General features: G+C 43.7%; 1 protein-coding gene across 1 annotated transcript in view; it reads left to right on the top strand.

Moving 5' to 3' along the window:
- Positions 1 to 8,805: 8,805 nt before the first annotated feature.
- The window catches only part of LOC121279055 (collagen alpha-1(XVIII) chain-like), a 539,532-nt gene continuing 527,852 nt past the window's right edge, over positions 8,806 to 20,485 (top strand). The window contains exons 1-2 of the mRNA XM_041189891.1: positions 8,806 to 8,932; positions 9,075 to 9,154. Of these exons, the coding sequence (XP_041045825.1) occupies positions 8,922 to 8,932; positions 9,075 to 9,154 (91 nt within the window). The 5' untranslated portion in view covers positions 8,806 to 8,921. The remainder of the gene's footprint in view (positions 8,933 to 9,074; positions 9,155 to 20,485) is intronic.

Below are 20,485 nucleotides of genomic sequence, written 5' to 3' on the forward strand. Positions count from 1 at the left end.
CTTCAGGGATGCTTTGAGGGCATCCCTAAAGCGTTTCCGTTGTCCTCCTGGCACTCTCCTGCCATGACTGATTCCAAGTCGGGCAGTTACTTTGGCAGTCTGATATCAGGCATAAGAATGAATGTGCTGTCAGCAGAGCTGGTCTTGAGTGATTAACACCTCGATGCTGGGCATGTTAGCTTGGAAGAGGACTTTTCCTGTGGGAACCTCTCTTGCTCCCTGAGTTGGGGAATCTTGTAAAGGCACTGCTGGTGGTTTTTCTCCAATGGTTTGAGGTGTCTGCTTGTACATTGTCCAAGTCTACGAAACATTTAAGAGTACAGAGATCACTGCTGCCTGATTAAACTACGACCTTATTCCCGTGTTTCAGATCCTGCTCCTCAACTACTCTTTTCTTCAATCAGCCAAAGGCTTAGCTAGCACATTGGAGGCGATGATGAATCTCATCTATGTCTGCCTTTGTTAAGAGGAAGCTCCCAAGGTATGGTGCCGAATTTATTTCAATGTTGGGCATTCCCGCTGACCAGGGCTGCCGCACAGCCATTTAACTCTTCTGTAATGACTTGACGTACTGGGCAGGTTTCTACTCAAAACAAATAACTTTATTACAAAGAGCTTTTCAGAAGCTACATGCTTGAACCAGATCCTCGATTAGAAAGCCACCCCCCCCCCCCACCCCCCACCCCACCCACCCCCAGATTACCCACACGCTAAAGGCTCATTCATTGGAGTCTACAAGAACAATCACTTCTGATTACAACAATTTTGATTACTCTGATTCTTCTCTACCTTCCCCTCTAAGTTTGGAAACACCAGACTTAACCTTGTATGTAGGCGGAGTTTCATCAATAATTCAGACGGGGGGTATTGAACCGTAGTTGAATAAGGCGTCTTACGATAATTAAGAAGAAAGCAGGAAAGTCGAGTTTCTAGAGTACCTTCAGATAACCTCTTCATTCCAGATTTGAAAGTTTGCACTGCTCTTTCAGCTAAACCATTTGATGAGGGATGATGTGCTGTTTTAATATGTCTGATTCCATTTAAAGTCATGAATCTCTGAAACTCTATACCAGTAAAGACTGTACCGTTATCTGAAACAATGACTTCTGGTCGGCCACTTGTACTAAAACATTGACACAGATTTTCAATAGTTGCACTCAATGTCGGTGATCTGACTTTGAATACATCCATCTACTTATAATGCACATCTACGATCAATAAAAACATGGTACCCAAGAATGGACCTACATAATCAATATGTGGTCTAACTGATCTCTTCAGATACTGGTGAATTTGACCACCATTGCAATACAAGGTCTCCAACTTCGACAAAATTGGATCTCCGTTCGTCTAATTCCTAATTTGCTGCAGACACAGACTGGCAAAGAGTCCAAAAAATTCAGTACAAGCACAACTTCTTGCGGTACTGGAGCATGTACAATGCTATCTGGTAACAGGAGATGACTGAGTGCATCCGCATTTGCAATATGCACGCTCCGATGGTGCATAAAGATTTACTCATACGCCCAACATTGAATTCTTGCTGATGCTATTAGCGGAATGGCTTTATCCTCACTGAATAAATCTGTTAATGGTTTATTGTCCGACACTGTGGTGAACTGTTGTCCATGCAGGTAGTGGTGAATTTCTTCACTCCAAATACCATTGATAAACCTTCCTTTTCTAGTTGGGAATAATCCTTCTTGGCTGCAGAGAGGGTTCTGGACACATAGCCTACTGGCTTTTCTGAACTGATTTCTGTCTTTTCTTTTTCTTTCTCTGTTTGTTTTGTTTCATCCTTTATTTTGATTTCACAGTTGGCCAAATTTTTCTCTGGTAACTTGGTTCAGATCAGTAGTTGAACCCATGGCTTCATTATCCACTTACATCATGGAAAGTTCCACGACCTTCCCTTCTAATGCCCCTTTTGTTTCATTCAGCTGATTCTTCAGCTCTTCAGTCTCTTTCTTGTTGAGTCTTCTCTGCCAACTGTTCAGTTTGTTCAGAGTGGCACTAAATTCATTTTGTTTCTCTTTATGATTTTCCAGAGGAACCAGCTCTGACCTGAGGGATCCTTGCATGCTGTAAAGGTCCTTCAATTCTCCTAACTCATTCTGAAATAAACTGTCATATTCCCTTAGCAGTTCAGGAACTCCTCCTGTTTTCAAGTGAAATATTTCAGACTAGTTGAGCTTAATTTTCCAATCTCAGCCCAGAAAGCGAGGTCCTTCACCTGTCATTATGATCACTGGAAGCCGGGCTGTCTGTTGCCTATAGAATACAGGTACTGTGGCGATGTCCTTTACCTGTATGGATTCTCCAGTGTATGTTTTCAATTGAGCTGTTGTTTGCTCCAGATTCAGTGGCTGGGTACCTTCATTTAGGTATTTAAACGTGTGCTCTCCCATATCTACCTCCATTTCAGTGGCTTCCCATTCACTTGAATTGTGACGGTTATAGGTTCAGCTTTTGCTGCTTTGACATTGTACAAGGAATAGATGTCGGTATCGGCAGCTTCAGCTTCTGTTATATTATTCACTTAATCAATCTGGTCTGCTGCCTTATAGGCTGTTTTGATTTTGTCCTGCATTGCTTTATTACATGACCTCTCTAATGACAGCAATGACATTCTGCTTTCTTGAATCTGCAGGTGTCTGGTATGTGGTTACCCCCACATCTGTAACAGACTAACTTCGGAGTTGCCGCTGAAATGCTTCCACGAGGCCTTTTCATTTTACTAGCAGCAGAGAATGTCTCTCGCTTCGCTGCTGTGTGTCTGGTTTTCGCACCATGCCCGCCAGTAGGTTCCCTCCCCACTTGAAGAACAGTGCCATGTTGTACCTTTTATAAAACCTGCGAATCTCTCACAATGCTCTCCATGGCTAGCGCTATTTCCATGACACGCTTCAAATCAGAAGGGATAAATTTTGTGAGACGTTCTGCTGCACGTACAGAGTGAAAAGCCCATTTTCTCGTGTCATGTCAACTTCTATGAATAAACGGTGCTGAATGGCGTCATTGTGAACTTCACAAACTAATCGGTCCCACAGCATCTCACTGACTGTTTCAGAAGTCACGGTCTCAGTCAATTGCTTCAATTTCATGATATAGGTTGCAATATAGGGCCTCAGTTGGGGTATGGGCAGGTGGTCCACCCTAGGCCTCTCCACCCCACCATAAAATTGTGGACAGGTCAGAAGCAGGCAGGAAGGTCACAGGGAATTGTACAGCTCCACTGCATGCAAACAGGCCAGAGGAAGCCCATTAGACTGTGCCCACATTTTCACATTTTCCAGGATCTCACTGTTGATTTTAACCATTGTGGGGAGGTGTTATGCTGTGGCTGCTGGTTGGAGAGGACATTAGATATCAGGATGTTTAGTGAAACAAAAGCCTCTGTCAACCATGAAGGGTTACGGAATATCTTCTTCAAATTTGGCTGCCTTCAGATTTTGTCACCATGCTCCGCTTGTTCTATGATGACATGCAAGCCATGATCCTCACCCACGGAACCACCACAAACCCTATCTCAGTGAAGACTGGGATCAAACAAGGCTGTGCCATCACACTAGCATTCCCTGCCTTCCTCACTGCAACATGCATTTCACCTCAAGCAAACTACCTACAGGTGTGGAGATAATCTACAGAACAGGGAGGAAACTGATCAACCTTCAATCCAAAACCAAAATCACTCCAACTGAGCTCCAATATGCAAATGACGCTTGTGTGTGCGTTCACTCAGAAACAGAGCTCCAGGCCATTGTCGACTCCTTCTCCAAAGCACGTGAGAAAATGGTTTTTCACTCTGTACGCGCAGCAGAACGTCTCACAAAATTTATCCCTTCTGTAACAATTGTTTAGTTTAAGCCGAGATGAAGTGCTGGTAATGACAGAGTGCTGGGACTGAATGGACAATCTGGTGTTGCCAGTGAAGAATGGCACCAACAAGGAGTGGCAGTCAGCTGATAATCACTGTCCTTAAATGAAGGAGCTGCACTCTCTACAAGGTTAGGTCCTCACTGGTCTGCCTTACCTCAGATTCGGGCCTGTGTTACAAAAAGAAAGAAAGGAAGAAAGAGATGCATTTACACAGCGACTTTCACAACCTCGGAACATTCCAAAGCACTTCACAGCCAAAGAGATGAGGTGCACCCACTATTGTAATGTAGGAAACACTGCAGCCAATTGGCACACAGCAAGGTCCTACAAGCAACAATGTGACAATGATCAGATAATCTGTTTTAATTATATTATCTGAGGGATAAATATCTGCCAGGACAACAGGAGGCATACCCTTACTGTTCTTGGAATTGTGCTATGGGATCCTCACATCCACCTGCGAGGGCAGCCTTAGCCGAAGGTCCCATTCAAAACACTTCACTTCACAGAGTGTGACACTCAGTAGATTTGACATGGTCATTTCCACTTTTTATATTAAATTTAATGTTCTGTTAACTACATCCATTATAGCTTCCAGAGTTCTTGGAAGCCTGATGAAACCGCTGCCTGGTCTCTTAAGAGTTTAGCTGATTATTTTGGCATTGACTCCTATTTAGTGCTTGGCACTGATGGTTTTGGTGCTCGCTGTTACTAGCTGCTTTGTTCTCATTGCTGACACTTTTTAAAAAATCGTTTGCAATATTGGTGTCACTGGTAAGACCAGCATTTGTTGTCCACCTCAAGTACCCCTGGAGAAGGTGGGGGGTGGGCCTCCTTCTTGAATGCCTGTAGATCATGTGGTGATGGTGTTCCCATGGCATCTTATTGTTATTCCTTCATGGGATGTGAGCATCACTGGCAAGGCCAGCATTTGTTGCCCATCCCTGATTGCCCTTGAGAACCAGAAGCAAGTAATCCAAATGGCATTGCTAAAATCTGAATTATTAAGATAGTCAGTGCTCTCCACCAATTACAGACACTTTCTTGTGAGCAAATGGATACCAAGAACTCTCTCTACTCCTTGGTCATCCAAGTCCTTACCTAAGCTCTTAAGTGTTGAGTAAGCAGTTGGAGACGCAGTGTCTGGTACTCTTATGTATCTGGTCTTGTGAAGGCCAATTTAGCAAAGATCCACAAGGAAGGCCTCCGAGTTGCTCATTTAGAGCCATAAATAAACATGGACTGGTTGTTGTTCATTCCGTGTATGGTACTTACTGGAGCTCTGAGCAAGAGCCTACACATGAATCATTAACCTTTGTAGTTTTTACAGAAGCTGGGCAGTGCCTTCCTGGCATTCTCAACATCTCTGTCTGATTTCAGATTTCTGTTTGCTGTTCTTTCTCGTCCTTTTTTTATGGTTTAGTTTTGGCGATAGCTGCAGGCTATTTAGTGTGTTTGTCTTTGGTGATATTTGTGAATGTTTGTGTTTTGGTGTTAGCTGATTAGTTGGTGGTGGTTCCTGGTTATTTAGTGTATATGTGTTTTCAACTGTTTTGTTGCTCGCTGGTGCGGCGATTCTTGGTTCTGCAGGTTAGCTGAAAGAAGTTGCTTTGTTTCCTTTTTGACTGTGGCTTTGCTGACTTGTGACTTACTTCCATCAATCACAGAGAGACTTTTTTTACCTGCAAGCGCAGGGATGACTAGTTGAGGTGCTTCACTGTGACCTTCACAGCACAACCTTGCACACCAGGCCTGGAACACCAAAACTAATACACAGAGACCGGGGTTGCAGTTGGCTTTTAAGCGCTTTTCTTGTGTATTCCCAAAAGGGAATAAAACAAACATGTCTTTCACCCAGATCTGCTTTCTTTGCAACTCACATCATGTCCACAGTCTGGGATATAACTCACAGGAGGTGGTTCCTGCTAAAATGGTAATCGGCCTTCATTATCTCTGCAACCGCAGGAGGTTACAATTCAGTTTTTGCATTTATTTTTTCCTTTGAAGTGTCTTTTTCTTAGATCTTAGCTTGATGCTACAATAACTTGTAGTTATACAGCATGATTACCATAATAAAACCTCCCAAGACACTCCATGGAAACACCATGAAGCTAAATTTGACACCATGCTGTATAATGAAATACTAGATAAGATGGCCAAAAGCTTGGACAAAATGGTAGGTTTTAAGGAGCATCTTAAAGGAGGAATGACAGGTGGAGAGATTTAAAGAGGGAATTCCAACTGAAGACATGGCCACCAATGGTGGAGCAATGAAAATCAGGGTTGCTTAAAAGGCCAGAATTGGAAGACCGCAGATATCTCAGAAGGTTGCGGAGCAGGAAGAGATTACAGAGAAGGGACATGTGGGTTGGTGAGCAAGGCCTTGAAGGATTTTTAATGGATGAGAATTTTAAAATGGAGGTGTTGTGTAATTGGGAACAAGTGTGGGTCAGTGAGTGCAGGGGTGATGGGTGAACAGGACTTGGTGTGTACTAAGACATGGTAGCAGCGACTTAGATGACCACAAGTTTACAGAGTGTAGTATGTGGGAGGTCAGCCAGGGGTGCATTGGTATAGTCGAGTCTAGAAGCAATGTAGGAATGGATGAGTTTATTTTGTTATATAGTGTGATTGCCTGTGTGAGGCTTGAATGCTTATTTTGCTGCTAGCTGTCTTTATTATTTACTGCTTGATTTTGGTCTCAACTGGTTAGTTTTGATGCAAGTTTCTAGTGAATTGCCTCCAATGTGCCAGCTCAGCCTTTGGCTGCCTGAGGAAAAGTGATTTTGAGAGCAAGGATCTCAGACCCAAGAATAAGGCCATGGTTTACCAGCAGTGATCCCCACACTCCTTAATACTTCAGAAATTTGGACAATTGTCATGACAGCAGACTATAGTCCAAATTACTTATGGACATATTGACCTTTTAAGTAAGAGATGTGTTTTGAAAAAGGATATACAAGTGAAAGCTGGATGAGGCTGTGAGGTAACCACTTGCTGGAAAATTCCTATGTCCAACTAGTTCAAAGAATGGAATGTCGCACCTAAAAAGGTGTCAAAGACTACTTCAGGCAGAAACACATCAAAGGAAAAAATACAATGCAAAAACTGAATTGTAACCTCCTGCGGTTGCAGAGATAATGAAGGCTGATTACCATTTTAGCAGAAACCACCTCCTGTGAGTTATATCCCAGACTGTGGACATGATGTGAGTTGCAAAGAAAGCAGATCTGGATGAAAGCCATGTTTGCTTTTTCCCTTTTGGGAATGCACAAGAAAAAGGGTTAAAAGCCAACTGCAACCCCGGTCTCTGTGTATTAGTTTTGGTGTTCCAGGCCTGGTGTGCAAGGTTGTGCTGTGAAGCTGAAGAACATCAACTAGTCATCCCTGCACTTTCAGGCAAAAAAGTCTCTCTCTGATTGATGCAAGCGAGTCACAAGTCAGCAAAGCCACAGTTGAAAAGGAAACAGGACAACTTCTTTCAGCTAACCTGCAGAACCAAGAATCTCCAAACCCACTGCTCAACTGCCCAAAGTCAGTTCTACTGGAATCACCCAACTTAACAGCTGCAACGTTTCACCATCTACTGCTCAGCCTTTGGCTGGTCCATATATCTTTTATTAACCTTTATTTCTGGACTCACTTCTTGTTTCTAATCTATGTGCATGTGTGTTGTGCTTTTATTATTTTTTCTCACATTTTAGTAACTAATACACTCACTCTTTCTTTGATTGAAGAAAGCCTTGTTAAATGGCCTCCTTTTAAAACGTAAGTACATTTGGACTGGTAAAAGGTACCAACGAGGGAAGGGATCCTTTTTAAATTAACCTTGTTGCGACCAACCGAGGGGGTTGAATAAAGAAGGGCAGCCGGTTCATCCCTCCTCACCCAGGATCATAACAAATTGGGGGAACCTCACCTGGGGGCCAGTTGTAACACGACCTACAACAGGCACCTCAAAGCACTGGAGAATTGCCACCAGCAGTGCCTTCACAAGATCCTCCAAATCTGGTGGCAAGAAAAGCTGTCCAACAGCAACGTCCTCTCCCATGCCAACTTGCCCAGCACAGAGGTGCTAAACACTCAAAACCAGCTCTTCTGGGCAGAACATGTTGTTCGTGTGCCTGGCACCAGAATCCCAAAGCAACTGCTCTACTCACGACTTGAAGACTTTAGGGCTGATTGAAAACATCCCTGAAGGGGTCAGGCATCCCACCAACTCATAGCAGTCCCTGGTTTGAAGGAGGTTCATTTGGGAAGGCAGCGAATGCATCGGAATACTCCAGGAGCACACAGAGGCGAATTCAAGGTGCCGTAGAAAATTTACTAAACTCCAAACTACCCATCCACCTGACTCTCCAAGCACCACCTGCCCTGCGTGTAGCAGAGTCTGCAGGTGCCACATGCGACTTACCAGCCATGTCAGAACCCTTCAAACAGGAATGGAGGCTGGTGATCCTCCACCCCGAGGTACTGCCCAAGAAGCGAAAGTGTTTTGCTTAGTTTTGAAGCTAGCTGCGATTGTAGCCTGGATTTGATACCAGCTGGTTAGTTTTAATGCTGGTTGCTGGTTATCCAGTATGTGTGTTTCTGCTTAGTTTTAGGGCTAGCTGTGGTTATTATTTGCAGCCTGGATTTAGTGGCCGCTGGTTAGTTTCAATGTCGGATTCGAGTCCTTGCAGTATGGATGCTGAAGTTGCTGTATCTCTCCAGTTAAGAAAGCCGCGAGCTCAGCAGCCGGCAGCTCAAAGGACTGGTTACTCCCTGACTGAGTGAGATGGGTCAGGGCGGGAGGAGGGATTTTCCATTTCAGGAGGTGGGGAAAGAGGGAGGTCCAGCAGGAGGGGGGTCCAGCCTGGGGCTGCCAGACGGCTGTCTGTATCTTTCCTTAAAGAGAAGGGCTCAGATTACACTGTGTGTGAGTTAGAAAGTAGAGTCTCTGAGTCACAGCCTTTGTCACTCACTTTGCTCGCTGGCAGCTGAAGCGGGCTTCTAACTCCCACCGATGTGGCCATAACTGGGTCATTCTCTTAACATCAGACATGGACTGCAGGTAAGGAGCTGTACCCACCACTCTCTCTCTCTAGCTTTCTGTTTTCCGTTTACTGCCTGCCTTTTGCTAACTTGCTGTCTGGTTCCTCCTCCACCACCCACCCCCCCCCCCCTCCTCCCCTTTCTTCGTGTGTGTGTGGTAGGTTCTGCAAGACCACCCTGGCCCAGATGCTCCTTTTACTCTGGTGTTGCAGAATGACCAACGCCGCCCAGGTTCTGGAAGGTAAGGACCAGCAGGAGGGAGAGGGCTGGGGAATGAGGGTTAAACTGTAACGGCAGTGTGCATCTTGACTAACTTTTGTAGTCTCAGTTTGGCAGAAGTTATGAAGGAGACTTTATATTCTACTTGGGAAACAAGTATGAAGTCTGTACTGTGAATAAAATCAGATAATGTACCCTTGCATTTACATTTGAATTTGGGAAATAGAAATGCTTGAATTGTAAAAGTGAGCCTGTACTGACATTCATTTTTCTCTTGCAACTCATCAGTTCCTTAAGTTTTATTTCAACAACTTTCCAATCACAAACTTTCCTCGTTTGGTAAAAGGAATGTTTGTACTTTAGGGAACGGGGGTTGGGTGAGGACATGAATGAGGACATGGAAAGGAATTCCTCATTCAAAGGCTTTTAAGATTTGTGTGGTACAGACTGAGGCTGAAACTGCCTGTTAGCAGCTTATGTTAGTAATCGGTTTGTTTTAACTATTTAGCTTGAGTCTCTGGCAGTGATGGCTAGAAAGTCATCTCAGGCTCCCAGCACTAACCATATGGTCACTGAGAAGTGTAGTGGAAAGGGTTGTTTGGCCATACAATTGTGACAGAGATGCTTGTGTTAAAACAGGGCTGATGTAGGATTTTACTGAAATAGGTTTACAAATAAATAACTTCTTGCACATCTTCTTGATTTATCTTTTAAAGGGAAAGGGTGCAACGTGTTTCCTAGTCTCGAAACAGTGTGAAGAAAAATTTACATTTACATTTATGAAACAATAGGACTTAGTGTGTATTGTGAATTCAATCATTCTATGCACTTTGAGTTTATATTTTAACCTGCATATGCAAAATGTTCTCATGGTTGGAAAAGTATGGCTGCATTTTATTTATACTGTAATTTAAAGAATGCTACCTACCCACATGAGCAGGAGAATCACCAGTGTTTATTCATCAGTGTTGAAACTCATGAATGTTACAGTGAGAGACTGTTCCAGCAATGAAATAATTCATGGTTATGTTGCCTACTTTTTGCTCCCAGGGAGTGAATGATGATTTCAGATTTTGGCTATATTTGTGTAGCTACAACGTAGCTATATCCATCCTGTTTGACTTCTCCCAGGAATGTCACAGTTCAGGTCCCTGATTACTTCCTGCTCCTTGGCAACTGAAGCTGAGTTTTTACTCCCTGAACTCAGTTATCAGATCCCCCCCACCCCCAACCATATCTCTCCTTGCTTTCACCTCTGAATCATTCCCTGCTGACACACCCACCGCCCCCATCTATCTCCACTGAAATCCACCACGCACTGTCTCCACTGAAATTCATTGTCTCCACTGAAATCCACCGTGCACTGTCTCCGCTGAAATCCGTTGTCTCCACTGAAATCCACCGTGCACTATCTCCGTTGAAATCCACTGTGCACTGTCTCCAATGAAATCCACTGTCTCCACTGAAATCCACCGTGCACTGTCTCCGCTGAAATCCACTGTGCACAGTGTTTACTGAAATCCACCGTCTCCATTGAAATCCACTGTGCACTGTCTCCACTGAAATCCACTGTCTCCACTGAAATCCACTGTGCACTGTCTCCACTGAAATCCACCGTGCACTGTCTCCACTGAAATCCACCGTGCACTGTCTCCACTGAAATCCACCGTGCACCGTCTCCGCTAAAATCCACTGTGCACTGTCTCCACTGAAATCCACCATGCACTGTCTCCACTGAAATCCACCATGCACTGTCTCCACTGAAATCAACCGTGCGTTGTCTCCACTGAAATCCACTGTGCACTGTCTCCACTGAAATCCACTGTGCACTGTCTCCACTGAAATCCACCGTGCACTGTCTCCACTGAAATCCACCGTGCACTGTCTCCACCAAAATCCACTGTGCACTGTTTCCACTGAAATCCACCGTGCACTGTCTCCGCTGAAATCCGTTGTCTCCACTGAAATCCACCGTGCACTATCTCCGTTGAAATCCACTATGCACTGTTTCCACTGAAATCCACTGTCTCTACTGAAATCTACCGTGCTCTGTCTCCGCTGAAATCCACTGTGCACAGTCTTCACTGAAATCCACCATCTCCATTGAAATCCACTGTGCACTGTCTCCACTGAAATCCACTGTCTCCACTGAAATCCACCGTGCACTGTCTCCACTGAAATCCACTGTGCACTGTCTCCACTGAAATCCACCGTGCACTGTCTCCACTGAAATCCACCGTGCACTGTCTCCGCTAAAATCCACTGCACTGTCTCCACTGAAATCCAATGTCTCCACTGAAATCCACTGTGCACTGTCTCCACTGAAATCCACCGTGCACTGTCTCCACTGAAATCCACCGTGCACTGTCTCCACTGAAATCCACTGTGCACTGTCTCCACTGAAATCCACTGTGCACTGTCTCCACTGAAATCCACTGTGCACTGTCTCCACTGAAATCCACTATCTCCACTGAAATCCACTGGGCACTGTCTCCACTGAAATCCACTGTGCACTGTCTCCACATCAGCTCAAAGCTCAAGTTGTCCAATGGTGTTTTTAGCTCCACAAGCAGAAACTCCAAATTCATCCCCAGCCCTGAGCTCGGATCCTGTCCCACACTTTCGTCACCTGCACTCTCTGATGTACTCTGTTTCAAAGATCTTGTTTTTGTCTTCAAAATGGCCTCACTAAACCACAACTCTTCAATTTTCTCCAATCCTACACCCTATGTCCACCCTCGCTGCTCTAAAATGCAGCTACCTCCAATAGCATCATTGATACCACAATGTCCCTGATGTCTACAGTTCTCTTTCTCCGTCTTGCTATCTTTACTCACCTGCAAACCGACTTCTCTTTCACTGTACCTTCAGTCACATCTCCACTTTACACCACTTTACAACTCTGTCCCTTCCTCCCCGTCCAACCCCCACCCTGAAATAGCAACAAAATTTCAAAGAATTTCACTACATTGTGCATGCACACCTCAATGAAGCATTAGGTTATATTTTGCATTTAAAACTAGGTTTGATCCAAATAAAGAATTAAAGAAAGGGGCCAGTATTAGTTCAAATAAAATGGAAGATGGTGAGGTTAACTGGACATTGAAATCAATTTGTTTTCCAATTGTGAACATTCTTGTTCACTGTGTTTGGAAGACTGTTCTCTTCAGGTTATTGAACTTTGTGAGTTGACATTTGGTGGTGAGAAGGATTCAGAGAGTCAGTGAACCCAGTTTAGGAAATGGTAAATGCAAGTAGTCTGCTTGCAAACATTATCTTCTAACTAGTCTGTCGAACTTGTAGGGCTGGTTGAAAAATCCACAGTGGACAATTTATCCACAAAGGTAGGCTAGCCAGACAGGCACAATTTTTTTGCCATCTGGCTTTCAACGGAATATTGGTATAACACACCATTTTCTAAATATCCTGGAGTTCATCAAGGAAGAATGACTTTATTTATACTGTACAACCTAAGTTTGATGGGCTCCAAACCAGTTTGAAATTCAACCTTGACTAGGACTGCATTTATGTGACAATGGCCACATGATTCTGGAGTGGTTTCACTTCGCATCAGCACTTCAGTGTAAATGTAGCCTGAATCTAGACTGGGGGTCCGAACTGATGCTGGAGTGAGATTCCTTAGAGGAACAACTCACATTCCCCTTTGCTTTGGAATCAGTTCACCCTTAACTTCCAATTTACACGCATACATTCAACATTGACGCAAAACCAAAATAACTCCACACCCATGTTAAACCTGGAATCTTAAATGAGTTTCATCCTGTGCAGGGCAACATAAACTGTTCAATGAGGGATCATCTGTGGAGGGGAAGCCTCAGGCATCTGTGAGTCCCTATGTACACTGGCGGCTTCACAATTGATGGTTAAAAAAAAAAGAGAAAAACTTGCATTTATATAGTCCCTTTCATGGTCAGAGCCAATGAAGTCCATAATTAATCCTGGTCACTAGGAAACTATCCCATTATTTAATAAAAGAGATCAAGCATTGGGGATGTTGGCACTTGGGCTGAATATTTCACTTCATTGAAAATGAAAGTACAGATGACATACGATGAAGTAATGGTGCGCAGGAGCTAATGTCTCAGCTGTGGCTTGACGTTGACAGTCTTGCCTCAGAGTCAGAAGATCGGGAGTTCAATTTTCACTCCAGAATCCTGACCACATAATCTAAGCTGACACTTGAGTGCTGTCTTTTGGGTGAGATGTTAAACTAAGGCCCTTTTGTACTCAGGAAAAATTTAAAGATCCTATGGCACATTTTCAATGAAGAGCAGATGAGTCCTCCTCAGTATTCTGAACAACATTTATCTTTCAATTTACACATTATGACACAAATGGTTTTGTCATTATGTTTGTGGGAGCTTGCTGTGCAAAATTGGCTGCTGCATTACAACAGTGGCGATTCTTCAAAAGAACTTCATTGACAGTAAAATGCATTGTGACATCCTGAGGTTGTGAAAAGCGCCTTATAAACTTAAATTCTTTTAAAGTCTCCTGACAAGTGAAAGCATGAATGGAGCAAATAGAGAGAACTCCCATTTACAAATTCCCATTTTCTATTTTTATTTGTTATTTTTATATTTCAGGACATTTTATTAGATGCACCTTTTCTCCTTTTGTCTACTAGTTCTTTTTGTCCTTTTCTCAGTAATTCGATTGGCTTGACTTTTTTTAGCATCACCGTCTCATGTTGAAGGCATTTGTCCCTGACTGTTCTAACAGTACAAGGGCTCCATGTGGAAATGATTACCTAGATTACCTGCTAACTAGGAAATGTATCCCATTATTTAATAAAAAAGAACAAGCAGTGGGGATGTTGGGACTTGGGCTGAACACTTCAGCTGGAACAGTTGTTGAGACTCAAACCTACCAGACAAAGGGAAAACTCCCCTGCAGCAGGAGCCTAAATTATATTTTTATTACCATTATGTTGATTCAGATTGACCTCACTTCCCTCACTGCCATTAATCAAAGAGTAGTTACAGAATAGAATTGGTATATACAATTCATTGCAACATCATTTGTGATTGACTGTAATACACTGCTCCTTCCTGCTCTGAATTGTATTGTTCTTTCTCAGCGCAGTAATTATAAATTTACATCAACTCCTTAATCTGTGCGCTATTTCCACCAACAGTTTTGCATCAGGTCCACAGTTATGCTGACAAAACTCAGTTTTACCTCATCCCTACCATTCTTGATCTCTCCAATGCCTCTGTGTTGCCAACCTGCTTGTCCGACGTCCAGTCCTAGATGAGCCACAATTTCCTCCAGTTAAACAGCATCACCATCTTCGGATCCCTCACCACAAACTTTGTTCCCGCTTTACCAATTCTACTCTCCTCATCCCTGTTCTTCTTACCTCCAGATTCAACTGTTATAATTTGTTATAAAAACAGAAAGTGCTCGAAAAACCTAGCAGGTTTAGCAGCATCTTGGGGGAGAGAAACAGAATTAATGTTTCAAGTCCTGAAGAAGAGTCATATTGGACCCGAAACGTTAACTTTAATTTCTCTCTCCACAGACGCTGCTGAGTTTTTCCAGCACTTTCTGTTTTTATTTCAGATCTCCAGCATCTGCAGTATTTTTCTCTTGTATTATAATTTGCCCCTGGTTAGGCTTCTATCCATAATCTCCACAACCTTAAGGTCACCCAACACTCTTGTGCCCATATCCTGAACCACACCGCATCAGGTTCACCCATCACTCCGCTGATCTTCATTGGCTCTCTGAATACCAATGCCTTGAAATGAAAATCCTCTTATTCCAATCCTCCACCACCTCACTTCTGTGACCTCCTCCATCCCTGTGACACTGCAATAACTCTGTGTTCTTTGAACTCTGGCCTCTTGTACATCACCCACTTCCTCCACCCCCACCATCGACGGCCATGCCTTTAGTTGTCGAGGCTGCAAGCTCTGGAATTTCCTCCCTCAGCTTTTCTATCTCTCCTCCTGTATGATACTGCTTAAAACCTACGTCTTTGAACAAGCTGTTGGTTACCTGTCCGAACATCTACTTTGGCTCTGTGTCAGTTTTTGTCTGATTACATTTCGGTGAAGTGCATTGGGTTATTTTCCAACATAAAGGTGCTATGGAAATACAGTTGGTATTTAATTTCCACAGAAATCTTTTTGTAATATAAATGTGATACCTAAACTAATAACATTTCCAAGCCTTCCCCTTTATCCCACTACCTGTTCTGAAAAGGCTGACTTGTGCCCAGGATATAGTTCTACAGGGCATTGCTGCCCACATTGCTATTCTTCAAGTCTTTGAGTGGCAGGAGTCCCTTTGATCACTGTCAAACTTGGTACTAGCCTCTTCTGCAAAGTGCCATTAAATTTCTCCCTTTCTCTTTTAAAAATGGCCTCATTTCCCTTTCCCTGGTGTAACCTTCTAAGGCTGTGCTGCCAATGTACAGCTTCCTGTCAGCTGATGTGGGTCAGGAAATCGGTGCAGCTGTATTGCAGCTCTATCTCTGAGCCACGCTCATCTCTATTGACTCTCACCACCATGCCAGCATAGAGCATTGCAAAATGATCCATCTTGTGTCCATTACATGACTGTCCCAGAACGAGCATGGCTCATGAGGAGAGGTCACTCTGGCTAAACTACCTCTCTTTCATCATCTTGTTCATGTCTGGATGGCTCTGGGGGAGGCGCATATAGTGTCTACCAGTACACTGGGGCTTTCTGCAACTGGTGGGCACCACAGTATCTAGTAAACACCGATAACAATAAGAGAATTTAAATGTATAACTTTCATTTTTGTTTAAGTTAGATTTTATGCTTGAATTATTATATTAATTGTGCCTCCTCAAACTCAGATGCTTGTATAATTGTTTCCCTTTGGTCAATGAAAATAGGCTTAACAACTGAACTAATCAAAAAGCAGAATACTGTGGATGCTGGAAATCTAAAAAAAACACAGATAATGCAGGAAATACTCAGCAGGTGAGGCAGCATTTGTGAAGAGAGAAACATATGTTTCAATTCAATTACCTTTCATCAGAACTGGGAAAAGTTAGAGATGTAATAGGTTTTGAGTAAAGGGTGGTTGGGACAAGGACAAAAGGAAGGTTTGATATGGTGAAAGACAGGAGAGATTGAATAGCAAAAGAATTAGTCTTAGGCACATCTTTTGTTTCTATGGGGAGGATTTCTTCCTCGTCCGGCAGGCTCAGCGAGAGTGGTTGGGAAGCCGACCACCGCCCGCGATTTCACGCTGGCGGGCCACCCAGTGTGGAACGCGAGTGGAGGTGCTCAGCGCTGCCTGTGTGGGGAGGGGGAGGGGGAGGAGGGCGAGAGCGCAAGTTTGCCAATGTGCACAGGTGTGCACTGGAAAAGCTCCCTGAGGTACAGAGGTGCCTCAGGGAGATGAAGAGTTTAAAACATTAAAAATAAAGATTTTAAAAATGTTATAAAACATGTCCCATCTGTCACATGAGCAGGGCCATGCTATTAATGAAATGTTACATTTTTTATTTTATTTTTATTTGCTGTTGGAAACCTCATCCCGCCCGTGGATGAGGTTTCCTGAAAAGTGCAAAGGCCGTTTGGACTTTTCGCCTGACCGTCAACCGTAATGTTGGACAGGTAGCGAAAAGTTTCTTTCAATTATAACTTTAATGGCCCCACTAGGCCTTTTAACTGTTGGCGGATGTGCTGCCGACTCTGGCGTGCGCCTGTTGACCGAAATATCGCGTGAGTGCGCGATGATGTCGGGACGGTTGCCTAAAGTCATCACGTGTCACTTTACGCTCAGTCGGGTGGGGCGCGGACCTGCCCAACGAGCGTTATATTCAGGCTTTTGTTTCTTTTCTTGCCTCATCACCATTCCCTTTGGCCCAAATCTCTCCTGTTTTCAACCCTCTCACAGACCATCTGTTTGTCCTTGTCCCACCCATCCCTTACTCAAAACCTATTACATCTCTAACTTCTCTCAGTTCTGGTGAAAGGTCATGAACCTGAAACGTTAACTCTGGATCTCCCTCCACAGATGCTGCCAGACCTGCTGAGTGTTTCCAGTACTTTCTGTTTTTATTAACAATTGAACCTTTTGGCTTCCTGTTGATGTTGATCTGTTAGTGATCCCCATTCACTTCAAGTTGAGAAAATGTTTGTTCCAAATCCCAGGAACAAAACACTCTGTGAGAAAATATAAACTCAAAGTGCATTTTATATTTTTACATACAGCAAAGACACTTCTAGGTATCCATCATCGAGAATAATTCTGATTAAAAAGGCAGTTTAAAGGTGTAGAGAAAGTGACTGGCAATCCCATGAGACAAAGATCAGAGTAAAATGCCACATTGTGGAAAAGTGATGTAACCAGATAGTTGACTTTTCAATACTGGTGCAAAGGAACATTCATTCAGTGTTGCATAATGAATTCACCCTTCAGTAAGATTTATTTCACTTCAGCTGCATTGTATTCTCTCTGTATAATGATCTACCTATCCCATCAATTGACCTTTCCTTCTGGAGCATTTGAAATGACATTGGTCTCTACTGTTTACAGTGAGTATGGCAGTGTAGTAGTTATGTTACTCAACTAGTATTCCAGAGCAAAAACAGAATTACCTGGAAAAACTCAGCAGGTCTATTCCAGAGGATTGGACTAATACTCTGGAGCTCCTGAGTTCAATTTCCACCATGGCATTTTGGGAATTGGCATTCAGTTCAACAAATCTGGAAGTAAAAAGCTGCTATCAGTAAAAGTGATTATGAAATGGTGGACAGGCTTTGGAGACTCAGGAGGTGATTTACCACATAATACGCAGCTTCTGGCCTGCCCTTGTCATCATAGTATTTATGTGGCTGGCTCTAATTGGAGTCATTCCTAGCACAAAGAAAAGTGGTTGTGGATGTTGGAGGCCAATCATTTCAGTCACAGGTCATCGCTGCAGAGTTCCTCAGGAACTGTCCAGGCCTAGCCATATTCTGCTGCTTCATCAATGATCTTCCCTCCAACGTAAGGTCAGAAGTGGGGATGTCCTCTGATTATTGCACAGTGTTCATTACCATTCAGATCCTGAAGCAGTCTGTGTTTATATGCAGCATTCAAGCTTGGGTTGATAAGTGGCAAAAGACATAGGCGGCACACAATTTCCAGGAAATGACCATCTCCCATAAGAGAGAATTTAAGCATCTTCCCATGACATTCATCAGCATTACCATCACTGAATGTTCTACCATCAACGTCCTGGGTGTTAGCATTGACCAGAAACTGAACTGGACCAGCTGTATAAGAACAGGTGAGAAGCTGGGAATTTTGCAGAGAGTGACTTACCTCCTAAATCCCCAAAGCCTTTCCAGTATCTACAAGAAACAAGTCAGGAATGTGATAGAATAGTTGTCACTTGCCTGGATGAATGCAGCTCCAACAATACGGAAGAAGCTCAACACCATCCAGGACAGAGTAGCCCACTTGGTCAGCACCCCATCCACCACCTTAAACATTCACTGCCTCCACTACCGACGCACACTACCGGAGCAGTGTGTACCATCTACAAGAAGCTCTGCAGCAACTCATCAAGACTTCTTAAAAAGCACCTTCCAAACCCACGACCTCCACCTCCTAGGAGGACAAGGGCAGCAGATGCATGGGAGGACCACCACCTGAAAGTTCCCCTCCAAGCCACTCACCATCCTGACTTGGAAATATATCACTGTTCCTTCACTGTCACTGGGTCAAAATCCTGGAACTCCCTCCCTAACAGCACTGTGGGTGAACTTACACCACAGGGACTGCAGCGGTTCAAGAAGGCAGCTCAACACCACCTTCTCAAGGGCAGTTAGGAATGGGTAATAAATTCTGGCCTTGCCAGTGATGCTCACATCCCATGAGCGAATAATAATAAAGCCTAAGCCTGAACGTTGTCCAGTTCTTGCTCCTTTTGGTCATGAATGTTTAATTACTTGAGTAGCTGTGACTGGAACTGAACACTGTGCAATCAACAGCGAACATCCCCATTTCTGTATTTATCACTGCCAGCTGTAGCCTCTGAGTCATAATATTGTGGGTTCAAGTTCCAACTTTAGGACTTGAGCACAAAAATCAAGGCTGACACTTCAGTGCGTTACTAGGGGAATGTTGCTGTGTTGGAGGAACCATCTTTCAGTTGAGGATTTAAACCAAGGTCCATCTTTTAGGTGGATGTAAACGATACCATGGCACTACTTTGAAGAAGTACGGGGGAGTTATTTTTGGAGTCCCAGTCAATATTCATCCCTCAATCATTATTACGAAGAAACATTATCTGGTCATTATCATTTGCTCTTTGTGAGAGCATACTGTGTACAAATTGGCTACCAAATTTCCTACAAAAGTGACTACACCTCAAAGAGTACTTCATTGCCTGTACCACCCTTTAGGACAACTGATGGCCATGAAAGGTGCTAGATAAATGCAACTCTTTCTTTTCTTATCATGGAGGGAAGGTCATTATGAAGCAGATGAAAATGGTTGGGTCTAGGACACTACCCTGGGGAAATCCTGCAGCGATGTTCTTGGTCTGAGATGATTGGCCTCCAAAAATCACAACATTCCATTTGCTAGGTATGACTCCAACCAGTGGAGAGTTTTCCTCCTGATCCCATTGACTTCAATTTTGCTAAAGTTCCTTGATGCCACATTCAGTCAAATGCTGTCTTGATGTCAAAGGCAATCTCTCTGACCTCACCTGAGAAATTCAGCTTTCATCCATGTTTGGACCAAGACTGTCATGAGGTCAGGAGCTGAGTGGCCCTGGTAGAGCTCAAACTGAGCGTCAGTGAGCAGGTTACTGCTGAGTAAGTGTCACTTCATAGCATCGTCAATGGCACCTTCCATCACTTTGCTAATGATTGAGAGAAGACTGATGGGGCAGTAATTGGCCAGATTGGATTTGTCCTGCTTTTTGTGGATTGAATATACCTGGCCAATTTTCCACATTGCTGGGTAGATGCCGGTGTTGTAGCTGTACTGGAACAGTTTGGCTAGGGGCACAGCTAGTTTTGCAACACAAGTCTTTAGTAATATTGTCAGATGTTGTCAGGGCCCATAGCCTTTGCACTATCCAGCACTTTCAGCCGTTTCTTGATATCACGTGGAGTGAATCAAATTGGCTGAAGACTGGCATCTGTGATGCTGGGGACCTCAGGAAGAGGCCAAGATGGATAATCCACTTGGCACTTCTGGCTGAAGATGGTTGTAAATACTTCAGCCTTGGTCTTTGCACTAACCTGCTGGGCTCCCCCATCATTAAGGATGGGATATTTTTGGAGCCTCCACCTCCATCAAGTTGTTTACGTCTTCACCATAATAACTATCGGATGTGACAGGACT

This window comes from Carcharodon carcharias, chromosome 6 (genome assembly GCF_017639515.1).
Source record: "Carcharodon carcharias isolate sCarCar2 chromosome 6, sCarCar2.pri, whole genome shotgun sequence".
Classification (NCBI taxonomy): Eukaryota; Metazoa; Chordata; class Chondrichthyes; order Lamniformes; family Lamnidae; genus Carcharodon; species Carcharodon carcharias.